This window comes from Malus sylvestris, chromosome 11, assembly GCF_916048215.2.
Source record: "Malus sylvestris chromosome 11, drMalSylv7.2, whole genome shotgun sequence".
NCBI lineage: Eukaryota > Viridiplantae > Streptophyta > Magnoliopsida > Rosales > Rosaceae > Malus > Malus sylvestris.
The window spans coordinates 6,059,395-6,077,374 of record NC_062270.1 but is presented as its reverse complement, the minus strand read 5'-3'; the positions used below and the strand labels follow the sequence as shown (position 1 = coordinate 6,077,374).

Here is a 17,980-nt window from a genome sequence, read left to right as displayed (position 1 = left end):
TGTGTGAAAAATAAAAATGAATGTATGAATAGCGTTATCCTTAATAAAACATTCGATATTTCGATATTAATCCGCCGGGCGACCCCAACTCACATGTCACATCCTTGAACCTCGTTGACAGGCTCCACCTCCGAGGGACCAGAAACCAGAAATCCAAAAGGAAAATAATAGAAAATCAAATGACACATTAACTAACCGTCACCAACTACCATTCCAATGTAGAAAAACCCAAAAATGGAATCAGAAAACACGACTTTTTGGTGAGCTTCGCAGCCTCCTCACCACCGCCCTTGCTTCCTCAATGGATGCTGCTGCCTCCCAAAACTCCCATCATCCAGGTAAAATCTTAGAAACCAAAAAAGGAAAAATCATTCCTTTCCTTCTTCCTTTCTTTTTCATATAAATTTATAAGTACAACTTTGAATTTTGTGTTTTCAGCATGGAAACCCAAGAACCAGATCGAAGAGAAGATGCATCCTTTCCATCTTCTTCTTCTTCTCCGCTGTCGAGCTCACGGGTGGAAGAAGAAGAAGAAGAAGAAGAAGAAAGAGACATACATTCAAATGGGGACAATTTTGCTGAGCAGCAGCGGATGAGAAGTTCTAGGACTTTTACTTATCATGTGAACTTGTGGGTGTCCGATGTAGCAGCGTCTGAAGTGAAGGATGATATTTGGTCGGCCCTTGCTGTGCTTATCACCTTTTGGTTCTTTGGTCAGTTTCCCTCCTCATCAATCGCTTACTACAGTGCTTGTGTGAATTTGTTTCATGTTTCTTTAATTAGTTTTGGGATTGAGAAACCACGGTTGTATCTCAAGTCAATCAACTGCTGTCACATTAGAAAGTTCAAATAGGAAATGATTTATGGGCATCATTTTCTCCTCATGCACATCTATGTTTATTTTTTACTTTTAGATTAAATAACTCAGATGAGAATAAAGAGACAATAAAAAGAGTGCATAACGAGAAAATAAGCATGCGAAAATCATTTCACGTTAAAAACATTGTACTTTTTATCGGTGTAAAATACCGACACAATGACTGTAACATGTAGTCAAGTTCTTCCCATTTTGCTTGTTTCATGTGTAGTTGAGGAGAGGGTTTTGAATTTTGTTCTTCCGTAAAATGGACTGAAATTATTTAACTTTTCAGTTGATCATTCGGTTTTTCCTCTTCTTTTCTTAAGTTTTTCCATGTGTTGTTACTTAATGAACTCGTTTGTTAATGACTTGAGTATCTGATTAATTTGGTCTGTTGGTACTACTTTTGGTTTTTGATGTTCGTCGCGCACAGCGTCTATGACTCTGATTCTTGGTTTCTATGGATCCGGCAATCTACAACTAGCCCCGAACTGCTCGCGCTTGATACAAACTAATCCATTTTTTGTGCAATCCATTAAGGTGATCAACCGCATTTCATCTTGTAATTCTCGTTTAGTAAAGAACTGGGGTGCAGTAAAACTCATCTGGTCTATAAAACAATAGGCACAGGAGCTTGATGAGCAAAAACCTGGGCCAGTGTTATATGGATTCCACAAACCTCCTCCCCTGGATGTTGAAACAGCATGGACCGAAATGAAGGATACGCTTGTTCCAGCCAATTATCACAAGGCAAGGTCTTCCTTGCCATTTCATATCTAAGTTTTTGTCATCTGGTTTGGTTGATGGGATAAAAGTTTACTTCTTTTCATGTAACAGGCATGGATTTACTTTCTAAACAAAGGGTCTAGTATCGATATTATTTACCGTGTAATGCCTACAAGTTCCTCGCCTTTAACCCTTGTAATCGCACAAGGTAATTCCCAACTTCTAGTTTCAGATATTTTGCTTGGTTTCTGTTGAAGTACCTCGTATATGGTTATCTAAACTTAATGTACTAAGGTCTAGGATTTATGTTGAATCAAATAGTTGTAGATTTGGGATAATGTTCTGTAACGGCTTCTTTACTCTCCGACACTTGGGATGGTTGTAGATTTAGTAAAATTCTGAAACTTCTCCAATTTCTGAGTCTTCCTTCCTCTCCGACTCTTAAATATAACCACTTTCCCACGAGTCCAAATGCCTCTGCAGAAGGTTTATCTAGCGTATGTGATACGGGGGACTTTTGTTTTTCGGTTATTTTCTCCTCCTTTTTTTGTGGCGGTGGTGGTAGAGGTGGTACTAGAACTCAAATGTATTTTCTGGTGTTGTAAACTTTTATATGAACCTGCAGGTAGTGAGAGCCTAGCTGAATGGATAGAGGATCCGTCATATGGTAACGCAACATTGTCTTGGAATATAATTTATGGTAAGATTCATCACTCAAATTGATTCTCTCTTTCGGAACCAATTACAATGTTGTAAACTTCTAAGTCAACCTGTTTTCTTCACAGCAAGTGGTAGGATCCAGCAGGAAATTCCAAAGTCTTCTACTTACTATATCGCAGTAGGGAACTTGAACCCGGAGAATGTTGAGGTAATTATTCAAAAGTTTAATCCAATGGTTATAATTATATCGACAATAATCATTAGTTTCCAACTTTATTGAGCGTCCAATGTTTATGTATAACACAGGTAGAGTTGGTATTCAACATAAAATCTATTCTTTATAACACAACCAAGGCGTATTACAAATGCTCTTTGTATAACCGGTTATGCAGCTTAAAGCTTTCCCTCTTTCGGGCAAATGTTGCTGTCATAACGTCTCCAGGTCCGGAAGAGGTAATGTAAAAGACTCTCATCCCCGAGTTTTGTTTTCCTTCTGTCCCTTTTCAGGCCATTGATACAACTTCCATCACTTTCTGAATCCTTAGGGTGTCCCTGACAATGATTGGTATGTAAGCCTGTCTTATGGACCGAGATGGGCCATGTATTTTCTTGTAGCAGGTTATTTCTGAATTCTTATCATCCTTTCATATCCTTCTCGTTACATTGGAAAAGAAATCGTTTTGTTTACATCTACCTCTATGTTTGCTTGTAGGCGTTATGACTTTGCTCCTCTTAACGGCCTTTAAAATTTATTACAAATTCCAAAATTCTAGTGAAGACACAACCGAATTTCAAGCAGAGGAGGAAGAATCCGAGCAAACCCCGTTGCTTCCACCCAAAGACGATGATGTTTTGAGTTGGGGTTCGTCATATGAATCTGTTTCCAATACTGAGGAAGATTTGGATGAGTGCCTTGCAGCGAGTTCCCTTGAAGGAGGGTTAACAAGTGAAGCAGATAGCAACAATACTCGGCGTCTTTGTGTCATTTGCTTTGATGGTCCAAGGGACTGCTTCTTTCTTCCCTGTGGGCACTGCGCTGTTTGTTTTACTTGCGGAACAAGGTATACAAATCTGAATCAATGCCGTAGTCTTCTGCTTATAACCCTCTATACGATACGTTATATATAATGACTTTGAACATAAACTACACTTGCAACATTTTCAACTTCTACCAAATCAAAGAAGAGTTGAATTTCTAAACGGATTCACGGTGCAGGATTGCCGAGGAGGCTGGTACGTGCCCGATATGCCGTAGAAGGATGAAGAAAGTGAGGAAGATTTTTACAGTTTGAGCTTGAGTACATATGCGAACCAAGTTTGCAGGGAGGAGCTCCCTTGTACCATAGTTTTTATGGTTCTCTGTGGATATTTTTTCGCTTACAGATGAGCTTGTGGTTTCAATTGTACTATAAGGCCTTTTCTTTTTCGGTAGAATTCTGGTTTTTGGCATGAATCTTTTGAGGAGGTTTGCAGATGTGATTACCGCACATGTATTTTGTGCATAAACTAGGTTTGCAAATGATTTGGGTATGTCATGCTTGAAAGTTTAAGGTAAGAAATAATTTAGGGGGTTATTTATCCGACAGACATTTATTGTCATCATCAATCTTTCTAGTTTGGTATTGCTGTGTTTTGAAAAAAAAAAAACTGATTGTGTTGTGATGTGAGAATAAACTCATTTTTGCTGAGAATAAGCTCATTTTTGCTGCTTTATGTTTTTAGCTTTTTTTCACCCAAAACTGTGAAAATAAACTGTTTTTAAGTGTTTACCAAACACATTTTTTAACTCAACTTTTTTTAACACCCATTTTTTATAAAAGTATCTCAGTATCAAACCAGTACTAATTCTGACACGAAGTAAATAAACATGCTCTAAAAGTTGTGCTAGGGACGATTACCGCCGCCGGCTGCTAACTGATTGCCGGCCCTTGATGAGCTGTGGAGCTCATAGCCATGAAAGGTTGCGTAAGCGAGCAACTATTGGGAGCATTTATTTTTCCTAAACGTTTCATTTGCCTTATCTGAGTTGGATCTCTGAACATTTAACAAAAAAAAAAAAAAATTAGATTTCTGAACGATACTCGTTTGCTTATTTTTGACAACTTAGTTTAGTTTGATTATATTGCTAAAAACAATCTCACAAAACCAAACCAAATCGCATAAATTTTCCCCGGTTCGGCTCGTGCCCACCCCTAAATCCTATGATAAAATTATTTCATGGGTGATTATTGATATTTAATGTACCTTACCAAAGTTTTATTCCGTAACGCTTGGTGAAGCCGGTCCACTTCCCAGTTTATTGCGCGGAGGGTGGTCCCCCGGCATCCATATTTTCCCGGGAAAAAACTGGTAAAAAGCTACAAAAAAACCACCCACGTGGCAAACACTGCTTCCCGGTGGGACCCAACTGAAACAGAAAAGGCTTGGACAACAAACAGACACAATTAGGGGTGGGTTCGGTACGGTTACCGTACCAAAACCCTTGTACCAATTACCGTACCAAACTTTCGGTTTGATAAAATCTATTACCATTACCGTACCAAACTTTCGGTATACCGAAGTTCGGTATTGCCAAAAGTTTGGTTGGCATGGTATGGCAATGGTAATTGCCATTTTGTTTTGGGACAAAATATGTTTTTGTTTTTTTAACCCAATTCAAGGGCAAAACTTTTTTTTTTGTACCTTTATCTCATACATTATAGATTAAATTCATCTATTATTCATCATTCACAATTCACACACATAATAATTCAAATGAAGCATCAAGATTCATCATGAAAATTAAGCTTACAATCCAAATAGAAGTTACGAACCAAAACAAATAGAAGTTAACAATCCAAATAGAAATTAAAGTTTCAAACCAAATGAAAATTGGAAGTAAACTTCAAGAAGGAGAATTCATTGATCAGTTATTCAAGCTTGAGATGTCGAAGCTTTTGGAGGAGGCATTGAACTTGTAGAAGATTAAGTTTGTATCAAGCTTACATTACAAACAAAGAAAACATATTAATTAGTAGCAAGAAGAATTAAAGTTGAAAACCATTTAATAACAAATTTACTAAAAAAATTAAAGCATATCTTTCTTGTTTTCTCTTCTTCTATTTCCTTGTAAAATTGAAGCATATCTTCCGTTGGTCCTTGTAGAACTTACTTCACCTGCCCTAAGCCAACCACTAGTACACACTAGTGCCTCAATTATTTTAGGAGTCAAGAATACCCTAAAAGGGTTCACAACCCTCCTCCCTATACTAAATGCATTTTCACTAGCAACAGTAGAAGTGAGGGTTACAAAGATATTTTGGCTATTTGTGAAAGAATTAAGAACTCTTTTATGTTTGATTTCCACAATTTTAAGGGATCAAAGTCACCAACAACAACGTTAATATAAGTAGGGTTTTATTTTCAAATTATTGGAATATTATAAATATGTGTTATATAATTATGTATTATATAAATTATAAATTATAAATTATATTGTATTTTCGATTTGGTACGGTAATACCGTGGTAATGGTATCCATTACCAATACCGTACCATGAAATTTCGGTACGGTACAATACCGTACCATTACCGATTGGTACAAAAAATTTGGCACAAAATCGGTATAGCACGGTTGGCAATTCGGTTGGCACGGCAATTTGGCAAAAAAATCCACCCCTAGACACAATGCAGCAGCACCACTGCCGCCGCATCGGATCATGGCTCCGAGATCCGCCGGGCCCTCTCACATCCTCCCATCCGTCATCGCCCTCTCCCTTCTCTCTCTCGGCTTCGTTATCTACAAGGTCTAAAACGCAGTGTCGTTTTTCCCGTTTTTTAATTTTTTGGTATATGAAAAATATTTCATTGGGGCATTTCGTCGAACAGGTGAACGACTTCGCCACTCAGACCAAGACACTGGCCGTCCACAACCTCGAGCCGACGCCATGGCACTTCTTCCCGCCAAAAACCTTCACCGACGAGACCCTCCACGACCGAGCGTACAAGCTCATCCACTGCTCCTACCTCGCATGCCGCTACAAAAGCAACGAAGTCCCTGAAAGACGCCGTCCTCCGTCGTCCCGGGGGAAAGCCCCGAAATGCCCCGAGTTCTTCCGTTGGATCCACCACGATCTGGAGCCCTGGGCCCGGACCCGGATCTCCGCCGCTTATTTAGAGATCGCCAAGCAATACGCGGCGTTCCTGCTTGGTGATTGTTGACGGGAGGCTTTATGTGGATTTGTACTGGGCTTGCGTGCAGAGCCGCGCCATGTTCACCATTTGGGGTTTTCTGCAGCTCCTTGCCAGGTATCCGGGTCGAGTTCCGGATGTGGATATCATGTTTGATTGTATGGATAAGCCCATCATCAACCGGCCGAGCACCAATCGATGCCTTTGCCGGTTTTCCGGTACTGCACGGACGGTGATCACTTTGATATCCCATTTCCTGATTGGTCCTTCTAGGGTTGGTAAGAATCATCATTCTTTGATTGTCTTCTGATTCACATTAATTGTTAAATTTTCCAAGTTTCTAGTTTTTTTTCAGATAATTTTTCGTGTTTGCGATTGCATTGTCAATGATTCAATGGGAAAGAACCTGAATTTATTGAATTGCTGTAAAAATTTCTAAAAAGTAAATAAATTACTCAATGCTTGTAAGCTTGCATCAATTACATGGTGGTTATTAGGCGGATTTAATTTAACAAGATTGACATTGTGTGCTAACCTTTTACTGATTTGTATGACATGAAAGTGCTTCATTTATTTTGGCGTCAAATGCGTGGTTATGGTTTTATTCGTGCTGATTGTCTTTTTAGTTTATGATTACTGCACAGGCCAGAGCTTAACATTCATCCCTGGGAAGAGCAGTTCTGAGAAATCAAGTGGGGTTCTCAATCTTCTATCTTCAACAACAACAACAAAGCCTTTTCCCACTAAGTGGGGTCGGCTATATGACTCCTAGAACGCCATTACGCTCGGTTTTGTGTCATGTCCTCCATTAGATCCAAGTACTCTAAGTCTTTTCTTAGGGTCTATTCCAAAGTTTTCCTAGGTCTTCCTCTACCCCTTCGGCCCCGAACCTCTGTCCCGTAGTCACATCTTCGAACCGGAGCGTCAGTACGCCTTCTTTGCACATGTCCAAACCACCGTAACCGATTTTCTCTCATCTTTCCTTCAATTTCGGCTACTCCTACTTTACCTCGGATATCCTCATTCTCAATCTTATCCTTTCTCGTGTGCCCACACATACCACGAAGCATCCTTATCTCTGCTACACCCATTTTGTGTACGTGTTGATGCTTCACCGCCCAACATTCTGTGCCATACAACATCGCTGGCCTATTGCCGTCCTATAAAATTTTCCCTTGAGCTTCAGTGGCCTACGACGGTCACACAACATGCCGGATGCACTCTTACACTTCATCCATCCAGCTTGTATTCTATGGTTGAGATCTCCATCTAATTCTCCGTTCTCTTGCAAGATAGATCCTAGGTAGCGAAAACGGTCGCTTTTTGTGATCTTCGCTAGATTGCTCCGGTCATTAGTGTGGATAAGTATATAAATGGATAGAGATAGGAAAGCAAACACCAGATGTACGTGGTTCACCCATATTGGCTACGTCCACGGAATAGAGGAGTTCTCATTAATTGTGAAGGGTTTACACAAGTACATAGGTTCAAGCTCTCCTTTAGTAAGTACAAGTGAATGATTTAGTACAAATGACATTAGGAAATATTGTGGGAGAATGATCTCGTAATCACGAAACTTCTAAGTACCGGAGTGTGGTATCGTCTTGACTTGCCTTATCTGTCTCGTAGGTAGATGTGGCATCTTCTCTGGAAGTACTCTTCCTCCATCCAGGGGTGGTATCTTTAACTGGTGGAGATGCACAAGGTAATGTATCAATTTCACTTGAAGCTTACTTGTAGTTTCAGGCTTGGTCAAGCGCGATACAAACCATGTAGTAGGAGTCCCCCAAGTCGCCGAGCTAGGGGATCTGCTGAAAGAGGTGACAAACAAGGTAAGCAATCAGAGCTCCAAGCAATCAGTCCCAGATCAGAACTTTGATTTCGAGTTCCGGCTGATTGTTCACATTCTCCCTATCTTGCAGGCAGCATGAAGGATAAACAGAAGAAAAATGAAAAGAGATGATATGGGATACTTTTGCTTTTGAAGAAGTAACTTTCCACAGGCTTATTCTTGAACTGGGCTGGAGGGTTTTCTGGTTTCCTCCAGAGTATAAGGCCGACTGAAGAATTTGAGGGTCAAAACAAGTTCATCAAATCTATAGTACATTCGACCCTGCTGATATGGGATACTTTTGCTTTTGACAGAGTAGTGGATGTATCGGCACGTGTGCTGTTACGCTTGTCTCCACATGCTTCCTTGTATCCTTCTCACTTGCCCTATCTGTTCCTCAGGCAGATGCGGTATCTTCCCTGGAACCATAAGATGTTGAAGATGAGTACTCGAGAGCAATGCCAGGTAAGTAATCAAGTAAGGGGTTCCAGGCAGTCAGTTCCTAACTGGAAGCTTGATTCCAAGTGTTGACTGATTGCTCTCTTTCTCCTTGTCTTGCAGGTAAGAACAAGGCCAAAGGAAAAGACAGGGAAAAAGCATGATATGGGATATTCTTGCTTTTAACCCTGATGATATGAGATATTCTTGCTCTAGTATAGCTTGTTTGCAAAGGTATTATCGGGGGGAAAGAAAGCTGAATATTTCGAAAGGCTTCTTTGGGAGTGCCTTCTCAGATATGAGGAATGGTTGAGCATTTTTGCAGGTCTGCCTGTCCGTTGGGGATGGAGGTCGACATATACAGGAGTCTCCCTAACAACAAGTAGTAATGCTATTCCTTTACCCTGCTTGGTCATAGCACGGTAGTGGGAGCTGCCAGCTTCACATGTTTTAACTCTGTCAGAGCACTTTGAAAAAGTGGTATGTGGTATCTGGAAAGCTGATGTTGCGTGTGAAGATTACAGACAAGCTTTATCCAAGGAGATCCGGCTCTTGAAGTTGGGAAAGTGGTGCCTCTTCGGTTTTCGAACAAGCAATCCTGTCGGAGATCTGGCTCTCGAGATTCGGAGAACGATGCCTTTTCGATTTTTGAGAAAGCAATCCTGCTAGGGGTCTGGCTCTGGAGATTCGGAGAGCGGTGTCTCTTCGATTTTTGAGAAAATAATCATGTTGGGAGTCTGGCTCTCGAGATTCGGAGGGCGGTGCCTCTTCGATTTTGGAGCAAGCAATCTTGTTGGGAGTGTTTTCTCGAATGTGAGAAAAGGTTGGGCATGTTTGCTAGTCTACCTTGCCACGAAGCACAGAGGTTGACACACAAGGACTTTCCAATTATCCAGCAGTGGTACTGTTCCTTTACCCTTGTGGGTAATAATATGGTAGCTAGACCTTCAAAATTTATGTGTCTAAACTTTGTTAGTGCTGTTTCTTTGCTATTCTTTTATCCTTCTTGGTCAGAGCGATGTAGTGGGAGATGCAAGCTTCACGTGTCTCAACTTTGTCAGAGAACTTTGGCAAAGTTATCTGTGGTACCCATGAGCTAATGTTGCGTGTGGGTAGTGGGTGATTGAACAGTAAGATTCAAGTGCTTTCTACTTCATCAGAAATCTTCGACATAATGCCCATAATTTCCGCAAAGCTGAGTGTGCGTGTGACAGGTGCTGACAAGGCTGGAAAAGTAGGTGCCTCTTCGATTTCTGAGATCGGCCCTTGTGGTCTCTGAGCAACCCAGTTTTTGAGAAAGCAAGCGCCTCTTCGATTTCTGAGATCGGCCTTCGTGGTCTTTGAGTAGCCCAACATTTGAGAAAGCAAACGTCTCGTGGTCTCTGAACAGCCCAGCTTTTGAGAAAGCAAACGCCTCTTCGATTTTTGAAGCTCCATCGAGTGCAGATTTTTATAGAGGCTGGCATTAAGTTCCAAAGCACACTTGAATCTCCACCAGTAGAAGCTCCATTCTTGCACTTCTAAGATCTTGATTTGTCTGACCTCTTCTCTCTTCAACACCTTTGAAAATGTCTGGCCCCTCTGACCGTCGTTTTGACTTGAACCTTGTTGAAGAGGCAGCCACGCCTTCTCCAGACAACATATGGCGCCCATCCTTCGTCTCCCCTACTGGTCCTCTTACCGTTGGGGATTCCATGATGAAGAATGATATGACCGCTGCGGTAGTGGCCAGGAACCTTCTCACTCCCAAAGATAACAGACTACTTTCCAAACGGTCTGATGAGTTGGCTGTTAAGGATTCTCTGGCTCTCAGTGTTTAGTGTGCAGGTTCTGTGTCTAACATGGCCCAACGCCTATTTGCTCGAACCCGCCAAGTTGAATCATTGGCGGCTGAAGTGATGAGTCTCAAACAGGAGATTAGAGGGCTCAAGCATGAGAATAAACAGTTGCACCGGCTCGCTCATGACTATGCTACAAACATGAAGAGGAAGCTGCTACAAACATGAAGAGGAAGCTTGACCAGATGAAGGAATCTGATGGTCAGGTTTTACTTGATCATCAGAGATTTGTGGGTTTGTTCCAAAGGCATTTATTGCCTTCGTCTTCTAGGGCTGTACCACGTAATGAAGCTCCAAATGATCAACCTTTGCTGCCTCCTCCTTCTAGGGTTCTGTCCAGTACTGAGGCTCCAAATGATCCCCCTCCAGTGCCTGCTCTTTCTGGGGCTCTACCGACTGCTGAGACTTCTCCTAAGCAACCTTTGTGAAGGCTCCCTCTTGTTTGTTTATTTTGACTCATGTATATGTACATATTTGTAACTTATCGGGGATATCAATAAATAGCTTTCCTTCATTTCAACGTATTGTGTTAAATACACCAAAGCCTTCTTCGCTAAGTTCTTTGAATTTTCTTTTGTTGAAGCTTGTATGTTGAAGCTTTGTGAGTGGAGCATGTAGGTTGAGGTAGTATTCCCTTAATTTCCCGAGTGAGGAAAACTTCTCGGTTGGAGACTTGGAAAATCCAAGTCACTGAGTGGGATCAGCTATATGAATCTTTGAACGCCATTGTGCTCGGTCCTGTGTCATGTCATCCGTTAGATCCAAGTACTCTAAGTCTTTTCTTAGAGTCTCTTCCAAAGTTTTCCTAGGTCTTCATCTACCCCTTCGGCCCTGAACCTCTGTCTCATAGTCGCATCTTCTAATCGGAGCGTCAGTATGCCTTCTTTGCACATGTCCAAACCACCGTAACCGATTTTCTCTCATCTTTCCTTCAATTTCGGCTACTCCTACTTTGCCCCGGATATCCTCATTCCTAATCTTATCCTTTCTTGTGTGCCCACACATCCAACGAAGCATCCTCATCTCCGCTACACCCATTTTGTGTACGTGTTGATGCTTCACCGCCTAACATTCTGTGCCATACAGCATCGCCGGCCTTATTGCCGTCTTATAAAATTTTTCCTTGAGCTTCAGTGGCATACGGCGGTCACACAACACGCCGGATGCACTCTTCCACTTCATCCATCCAACTTGTATTCTATGGTTGAGATCTCCATCTAATTCTCCGTTCTTTTGCAAGATAGATCCTAGGTAACGAAAACGGTCGCTCTTTGGTATTTCTTGATCTCCGATCCTCACCCCTAACTCGTTTTGGCCTCCATTTGCACTGAACTTGCACTCCATATATTCTGTCTTTGATCGGCTTAGACGAAGACCTTTAGATTCCAACACTTCTCTCCAAAGGTTAAGCTTTGCATTTACCCCTTCCTGAGTTTCATCTATCAACATTATATCGTCTGCAAAAAGCATACACCAAGGAATATCATCTTGAATATGTCCTGTTAACTCATCCATTACCAATGTAAAAAGGTAAGGACTTAAGGATGAGCCTTGATGTAATCCTACAGTTATGGGAAAGCTTTCGGTTTGTCCTTCATGAGTTCTTACGGCAGTCTTTGCTCCTTCATGCATATCCTTTATAGCTTGGATATATGCTACTCGTACTCATTTCTTCTCTAAAATCCTCCAAAGAATGTCTCTTGGGACCCTATCATACGCTTTTTCCAAATCTATAAAGACCATGTGTAAATCCTTTTTCCCATCTCTATATCTTTCCATCAATCTTCGTAAGAGATAGATTGCCTCCATGGTTGAGCGCCCTGGCATGAACCCGAATTGGTTGTCCGAAACCCGTGTCTCTTGCCTCAATCTATGCTCAATGACTCTCTCCCAGAGCTTCATTGTATGACTCATTAGCTTAATACCCCTATAGTTCATGCAATTTTGTACGTCGCCCTTATTCTTGTAGATAGGCACCAAAGTGCTCGTTCGCCACTCATTTGGCATCTTCTTCGTTTTCAAAATCCTATTGAAAAGGTCAATGAGCCATGTTATACCTGTCTCTCCCAAAACTTTCCACACTTCGATTGGTATATTGTCTGGGCCTACTGCTTTTCTATGCTTCATCTTCTTCAAAGCTACAACCATTTCTTCCTTTCGGATTCGACGATAAAAATAGTAGTTTCTACACTCTTCTGAGTTACTCAACTCCCCTAAAGAAGCACTCCTTTCATGTCATTCATTGAAAAGATTATGAAAATAACCTCTCCATCTGTCTTTAACCGCGTTCTCTGTAGCAAGAACCTTTCCATCCTCATCCTTGATGCACCTCACTTGGTTTAGGTCCCTTGTCTTCTTTTCCCTTGCTCTAGCTAGTTTATAGATATCCAACTCTCCTTCTTTGGTATCTAGTCGCTTATACATATCGTCATAAGCCGCTAACTTAGATTCTCTCACAGCTTTCTTCGCCTCTTGCTTCGCTTTTCTATACCTTTCACCATTTTCATCGGTCCTATCCTTGTATAAGGTTTTACAACATTCCTTCTTAGCCTTCACCTTTGTTTGTACCTCCTCATTCCACCACCAAGATTCCTTTTGGTGTGGGGCAAAGCCCTTGGACTCTCCTAATACCTCTTTTGCTACTTTTCGGATACAACTAGCCATGGAATCCCACATTTGGCTAGCTTCCCCCTCTCTATCCCACACACACTGGGTGATTACTTTCTCTTTGAAAATGACTTGTTTTTCTTCTTTTAGATTCCACCATCTAGTCCTTGGGCACTTCCAAGTCTTGTTCTTTTTTCTCACTCTTTTGATATGTACATCCATCACCAACAAGCGATGTTGATGAGCCACGCTCTCTCCTGGTATAACTTTGCAATCATTACAAGTTATACGATCCCCTTTCCTCATTAGAAGAAAATCTATTTGTGTTTTTGACGACCCACTCTTGTAGGTGATCACATGTTCTTCTCTCTTCTTAAAGAAGGTGTTGGCTAAGAAGAGATCATATGCCATTGCAAAATCCAAGATAGCTTCTCCATCCTCGTTTCTCTCCCCAAAACCATGGCCACCATGAAAACCTCCATAGTTGCCTGTCTCCCTGCCCACGTGTCTATTTAAATCTCATCCTATAAATAACTTCTCCGTCTGAGCAATTCCTTGCACCAAGTCTCCAAGGTCTTCCCAAAATTTCTCCTTCGAACTCAATCTTCTATCTTCGGTTTTTAAAAAAAAAAAAAGTGGGGTTCTCAGGAAAGAAGTTGGAAAAAGAAGGAGCCTTTTGCATATTGGAAAGGAAACCCAGATGTTAGTTCCCCCGTTCGTACAGAGTTACTTAACTGCAACGACACGAAGATGTGGAGTGCGCAGGTTATGCGTCAGGTTGACTTAAAACTGCATGTTGATCTCTCTTTAACTTGAACTGTTGAAGTGATAGGCCTAAGACCAGACCTGACATTGTTTTTCTAATATACATCATAGGATTGGGAAGCGGAAGCAAGAGCTGGTTATGAGCAGTCCAAACTCTCTAAGCAGTGTAATCATCAGTAAGTAAAGTTCTAAAAGTGATGGCCTATCATCATATTCAATATATAGTCCAAGGGAAGATGTGGCTTGATCATTTATTACTTATTGGCCTAAGATCTTGTCCCTCAGTTGATATGTTGACTCTGCTTTGTAGTCCTTTTGCTTTTGTCTATCTAGTTCAATTTTCCGCATCTATGAAAATGATGCAGTTTGCAGTTTATAGTTTTGAAGTTCTGAAACCTGGGCAACCTTTAACTTTCAAGGAGGACTTGACATTCTCTTTTGCGTGTTTTCTTTTTATCTAGTGGACCTTTACCGTTCCAATGATTCGCAAAATGTTTCCTTCTCCTCTTTCTCCTCGGTTGATGAGTAGCTGTTATGTATAGTTGTACTCCGTTGGCGTCTTATTATCTAATTGGCATGTGGATTTGATCCTGCAGCTCAGAAATCTTTTCCACCTTTTGTAGGTACAAAATCTATGCAGAAGGCTATGCTTGGTCGGTCAGCTTGAAATATGAGGATTTCTTAAGCCGCGGTCTCATTCCTAAGATTAATTATTGGCCCATCTCCCCTAACGCTATATGCCCGTCCATAAAGTCTGCTGTTGACTGGGCTCTTGGACACCAATCTGAGGTATCTTTCAACTGTTAGTAGTATTCTATATTATGTTCTTGTTCTCGTTGTTATATTTCGCATCAGTAATGTACAATTCAGTTTTCCCCCGGCTTTCCCTTTAAGTTTATATCTTCATATGAAAGAACAACATAATCAAGGCTACAATATTCTCCAACGGCTGAACAGGCTAAGGCAATGGGACAAAGAGGGCAGGATTTCATGGAAAGCTTAAGCATGGATCGGGTCTATGATTACATGTTTCACCTCATAACGGAGTACTCAAAGCTGCTGGACTTCAAGCCAGACATTCCAGCTTCTGCCAGAATCCCTGCTTTGTCTTGCTGACCCGATACAGAGGGAATGTCTTAAAAAGTCTACCGTGTACCCTTCTCCTAGCCCCCCCTGTACTCTCCAGTCGGCTGATAGTAGTCTCATCAAGAGATGGAAGCGGCGAAAACAAGAAACGATGGACGCTGTGGAGGACATGAATCCGAAGGAACGGAGACGATTAAACTAGGATGTATGCTGTCGTAGTGTAATAATCATAATTCTTTTAGTTTTGTAGTTGATGGTGTAGTCTTAGATGGCTCCTGAAGTAAGGTTTTCTTGCCCCTGTAGAGAAATCTAGCATTGCTCATTGACACACACCACTTGGCAGAGAACAATAAAAATTAAATTTTTATTGGGGTCTTAATTTTTTCACATTGCAAGTTTTGACTTTAAAATAGACAGTAAAGGTTTTAATTTTCTCACATTACATCCTGAGATTTTGAAATTATATTAATTTACACCTTTTGAATATTTGAACATCTAAATATACAACTTTTTAAATCAATGCGTGCAAATGAAGCTTACATGTCATTGTCATTAATGTAATAAAAATTCAAATAATTCATTAGACAAAAAGTGTAAATTGACACTGTTGATGCACAAAATCGGAGGTCTTGGAACAACGTAAATCCAACCGTGAATCTACAAGAAAGTAAATGATACAAGATGTATCGTGGTTCACCCTAAGGTTTGGGCTACGTCCACACTAATTATTGTATTTCTAAGAGGATTGTGAGGGAGAGAGAGAGAGCCTCTGTAATGAGAGTGAGGCTCTGAGAGGGTGAGAGTGAGACTCCCCTTAATTGTGAGGGTGAAAGGTCCTTTTATAGAATAAGGGCTCCTCACTTATTACATATTTGCCCATTCATTTATTACATAATTACATTTAAGTCCCCCGAGTATTTATACGAGATCTAAATACGGAGGTCCTAAGTATGGTATAAACAGTAGTCCCACAAATCTTCAATCAAGAGAGTCTTTTGGCTGGAGACTTGAAATTCAGTCCATGTGTGGGCCAAAGTAACTAGATATCGTCTTGAACTGATACTTGATATGGGCGGTGCTCAAAGAGAAATGATGCTCAAGTAGCATATGTTGCAAGGCTGCTCTGTTTATGGCTTATGTTGCCTTGGTTGATTCGGCTTGTGGCGTTGAAGGTGGGGTAGTCCCTTTTATAGAATAAGGGCTCGCTCCTCAATACATAAGTGATGTGTTAAGAGTGATGCTCGCGGCGATGCTCTCTAATGAAAGTGAGAGAGTCCCTTTTATGAAATAAGGGCTCGCTCCTCAGTACATGAATAATGGGTTAGGAGTGATGCTCGCGGCGAGGCGGTTGCTCAGCTGGCAGCGATGCTCTCTAATGAAGGTGAAGGAGTCCCTTTTATAAAATAAGGGCTCGCTCCTCAGTACATGAATAATGGGTGCTCTCTAATGAAAGTGAGGGAGTCCCTTTTATAGAATAAGTGCTAGCTCCTCAGTACATAAATAATGGGCTAAGTCCCCCAAGTATTTTTCATGAGGCCCAGTTGAGGCCCAATATATGGTACATAGTGTAGTCCCCCAAGTCTTCAGTCAATAGAGTCTGTTGGCTGGAGACTTCAAATTGAATCCATGTATGGGCCGAAGTGGCGGTTGTTCGGAGGCGGTATTTATATACCCTGCATTGAAGCTTTGTAGGTGAAGCTTAGTAGTGAAGCTTTGAAGCTGGAGCTTTTGTAAATGAAGTTTTTAAAGCTAGAGCTTTTGTAAATGAAGCTTTTGTAGCTAGAGCTCTGTAAATGAAGCTTTTGAAGCTGATTGACATAAGTGATGCTCATGAATGTTTATGTTGATTGACATGAGTGATGCTTATAGATGTTGACATGAGTGATGCTCATGAATGTTTATGTATGATTGATATGAGTAATGCTCATGAATGTTTATGTATGATTGATATGAGTAATGCTCATGTATAATTTGAAGCACTGGGCGTACTTTTGATCACCTGGTTAGTGGTAATAGCGGCAGACTGCCGAATAATTTTTTGTAGTACTGGACGTACTTTTGATCACCTAGTTGGTGATAATAGAGGGCCTGACTCTCTTGGGCATATGGGTCTTCGCCCTCCATATAACATTCTAGCCCACTATTTTGGGCCTTTAGTTTGTTTTTTTACTACCCTCTGATGGGGTTATATCATTCGAAAATAAATCCGACCTTCATGCTTAATGGGTTACTCCTATAATTCCCTTATCTGCATGCCATCACCACCGCAATTATGTCTGCTTCTTTTTATCTTCTTTTGCTTTCTGCTTTTGCTTTTTCTTTAACATCATGGTGTCGTCTGTGAAGAGTAGGAACATGTATGATGAAAGTTGGTGGGCATCTTCTGCGCTGTCATCGTGCCAAGTTGATTCCCTTAATCAACTTGGAGTTTGGGCTACTGTGCATTAGTGGGTAGCCATGCTTTCTGTTTTTTCTCTTTTTGCTTTCTGAAATTATCTCCGACCCAAAAGTTGATGCACAGAACATAATCCTAACTCAGCACCAAGTAGGTAAGCTTGAACAACAGAGTGGCTAAGAGGGTCAATTTGCCAACCGATTCGAGGAACCTGACCAAATTCTTTCAAAATAAATTGATGGCCTAAAATTGTTTGATCAATCAAGTCCATGTAATGCGGGGTGGCCTCGTTGTGCATCCACATTCCTCCATTTATGAACTCGAGCTGACCAACTCATTGACTTTAGCCTTCAAGGTCGGGCTTTGCTGTCTCCACCATCTCTGAAAGAATGCAATCTCGACATAGATGAACTTCTGATTCTTCTTCTTCAGCAAGGCCGAAATTACAGCGTCGAGGACGTTCTGGACGCAAGCGCCGCGAATTGAGTTGTTGGCGCCTACGAAGTACTGGTCAACGGTCTTAAGCCACCCGACTTCGTCGTGAAAGTGAAGAACTAAATGAACATTGATTCTTCTGGGGACAATTCTCGCCGTCGTGTTAAAGC

The 17,980-nt window shown here is 41.2% G+C and overlaps 4 protein-coding genes and 1 long non-coding RNA gene across 5 annotated transcripts in view; all 5 read left to right on the top strand.

Moving 5' to 3' along the window:
- Positions 1–11,930, top strand: part of LOC126589019 (protein EARLY FLOWERING 4-like) — a 102,063-nt gene extending 90,133 nt beyond the window's left edge. The window contains exon 3 of the mRNA XM_050254196.1: positions 11,774–11,930. The gene's annotated coding sequence lies outside the window, so the exon portion shown is untranslated. The remainder of the gene's footprint in view (positions 1–11,773) is intronic.
- LOC126589009 (E3 ubiquitin-protein ligase APD2-like) lies at positions 197–3,830 on the top strand. Its single transcript, XM_050254186.1, has 11 exons — positions 197–338; positions 439–713; positions 1,293–1,399; positions 1,484–1,609; positions 1,697–1,793; positions 2,211–2,285; positions 2,371–2,453; positions 2,552–2,698; positions 2,791–2,863; positions 2,958–3,306; positions 3,462–3,830. Exons 2-11 carry the CDS (start codon positions 440–442, stop codon positions 3,535–3,537), a joined length of 1,407 nt encoding a protein of 468 aa, XP_050110143.1. The 5' UTR covers positions 197–338; position 439; the 3' UTR covers positions 3,538–3,830.
- On the top strand, positions 5,911–6,445 carry LOC126589022 (uncharacterized). The gene is made up of 2 exons (XM_050254206.1): positions 5,911–6,030; positions 6,113–6,445. The coding sequence occupies exons 1-2, from the start codon at positions 5,944–5,946 to the stop codon at positions 6,443–6,445; spliced, it is 420 nt and encodes a 139-aa protein (XP_050110163.1). The 5' UTR covers positions 5,911–5,943.
- On the top strand, positions 6,495–14,561 carry LOC126589018 (uncharacterized). The gene is made up of 5 exons (XM_050254195.1): positions 6,495–6,693; positions 7,042–7,132; positions 13,745–13,906; positions 14,006–14,070; positions 14,518–14,561. The coding sequence occupies exons 1-5, from the start codon at positions 6,495–6,497 to the stop codon at positions 14,559–14,561; spliced, it is 561 nt and encodes a 186-aa protein (XP_050110152.1).
- A 4-nt stretch (positions 14,562–14,565) lies between these two features.
- LOC126589024 (uncharacterized) lies at positions 14,566–15,359 on the top strand. The gene is made up of 2 exons (XR_007611685.1): positions 14,566–14,683; positions 14,852–15,359. It is a non-coding gene; the product is annotated as an uncharacterized LOC126589024 (long non-coding RNA).
- The last annotated feature ends 2,621 nt before the right edge of the window (positions 15,360–17,980 follow it).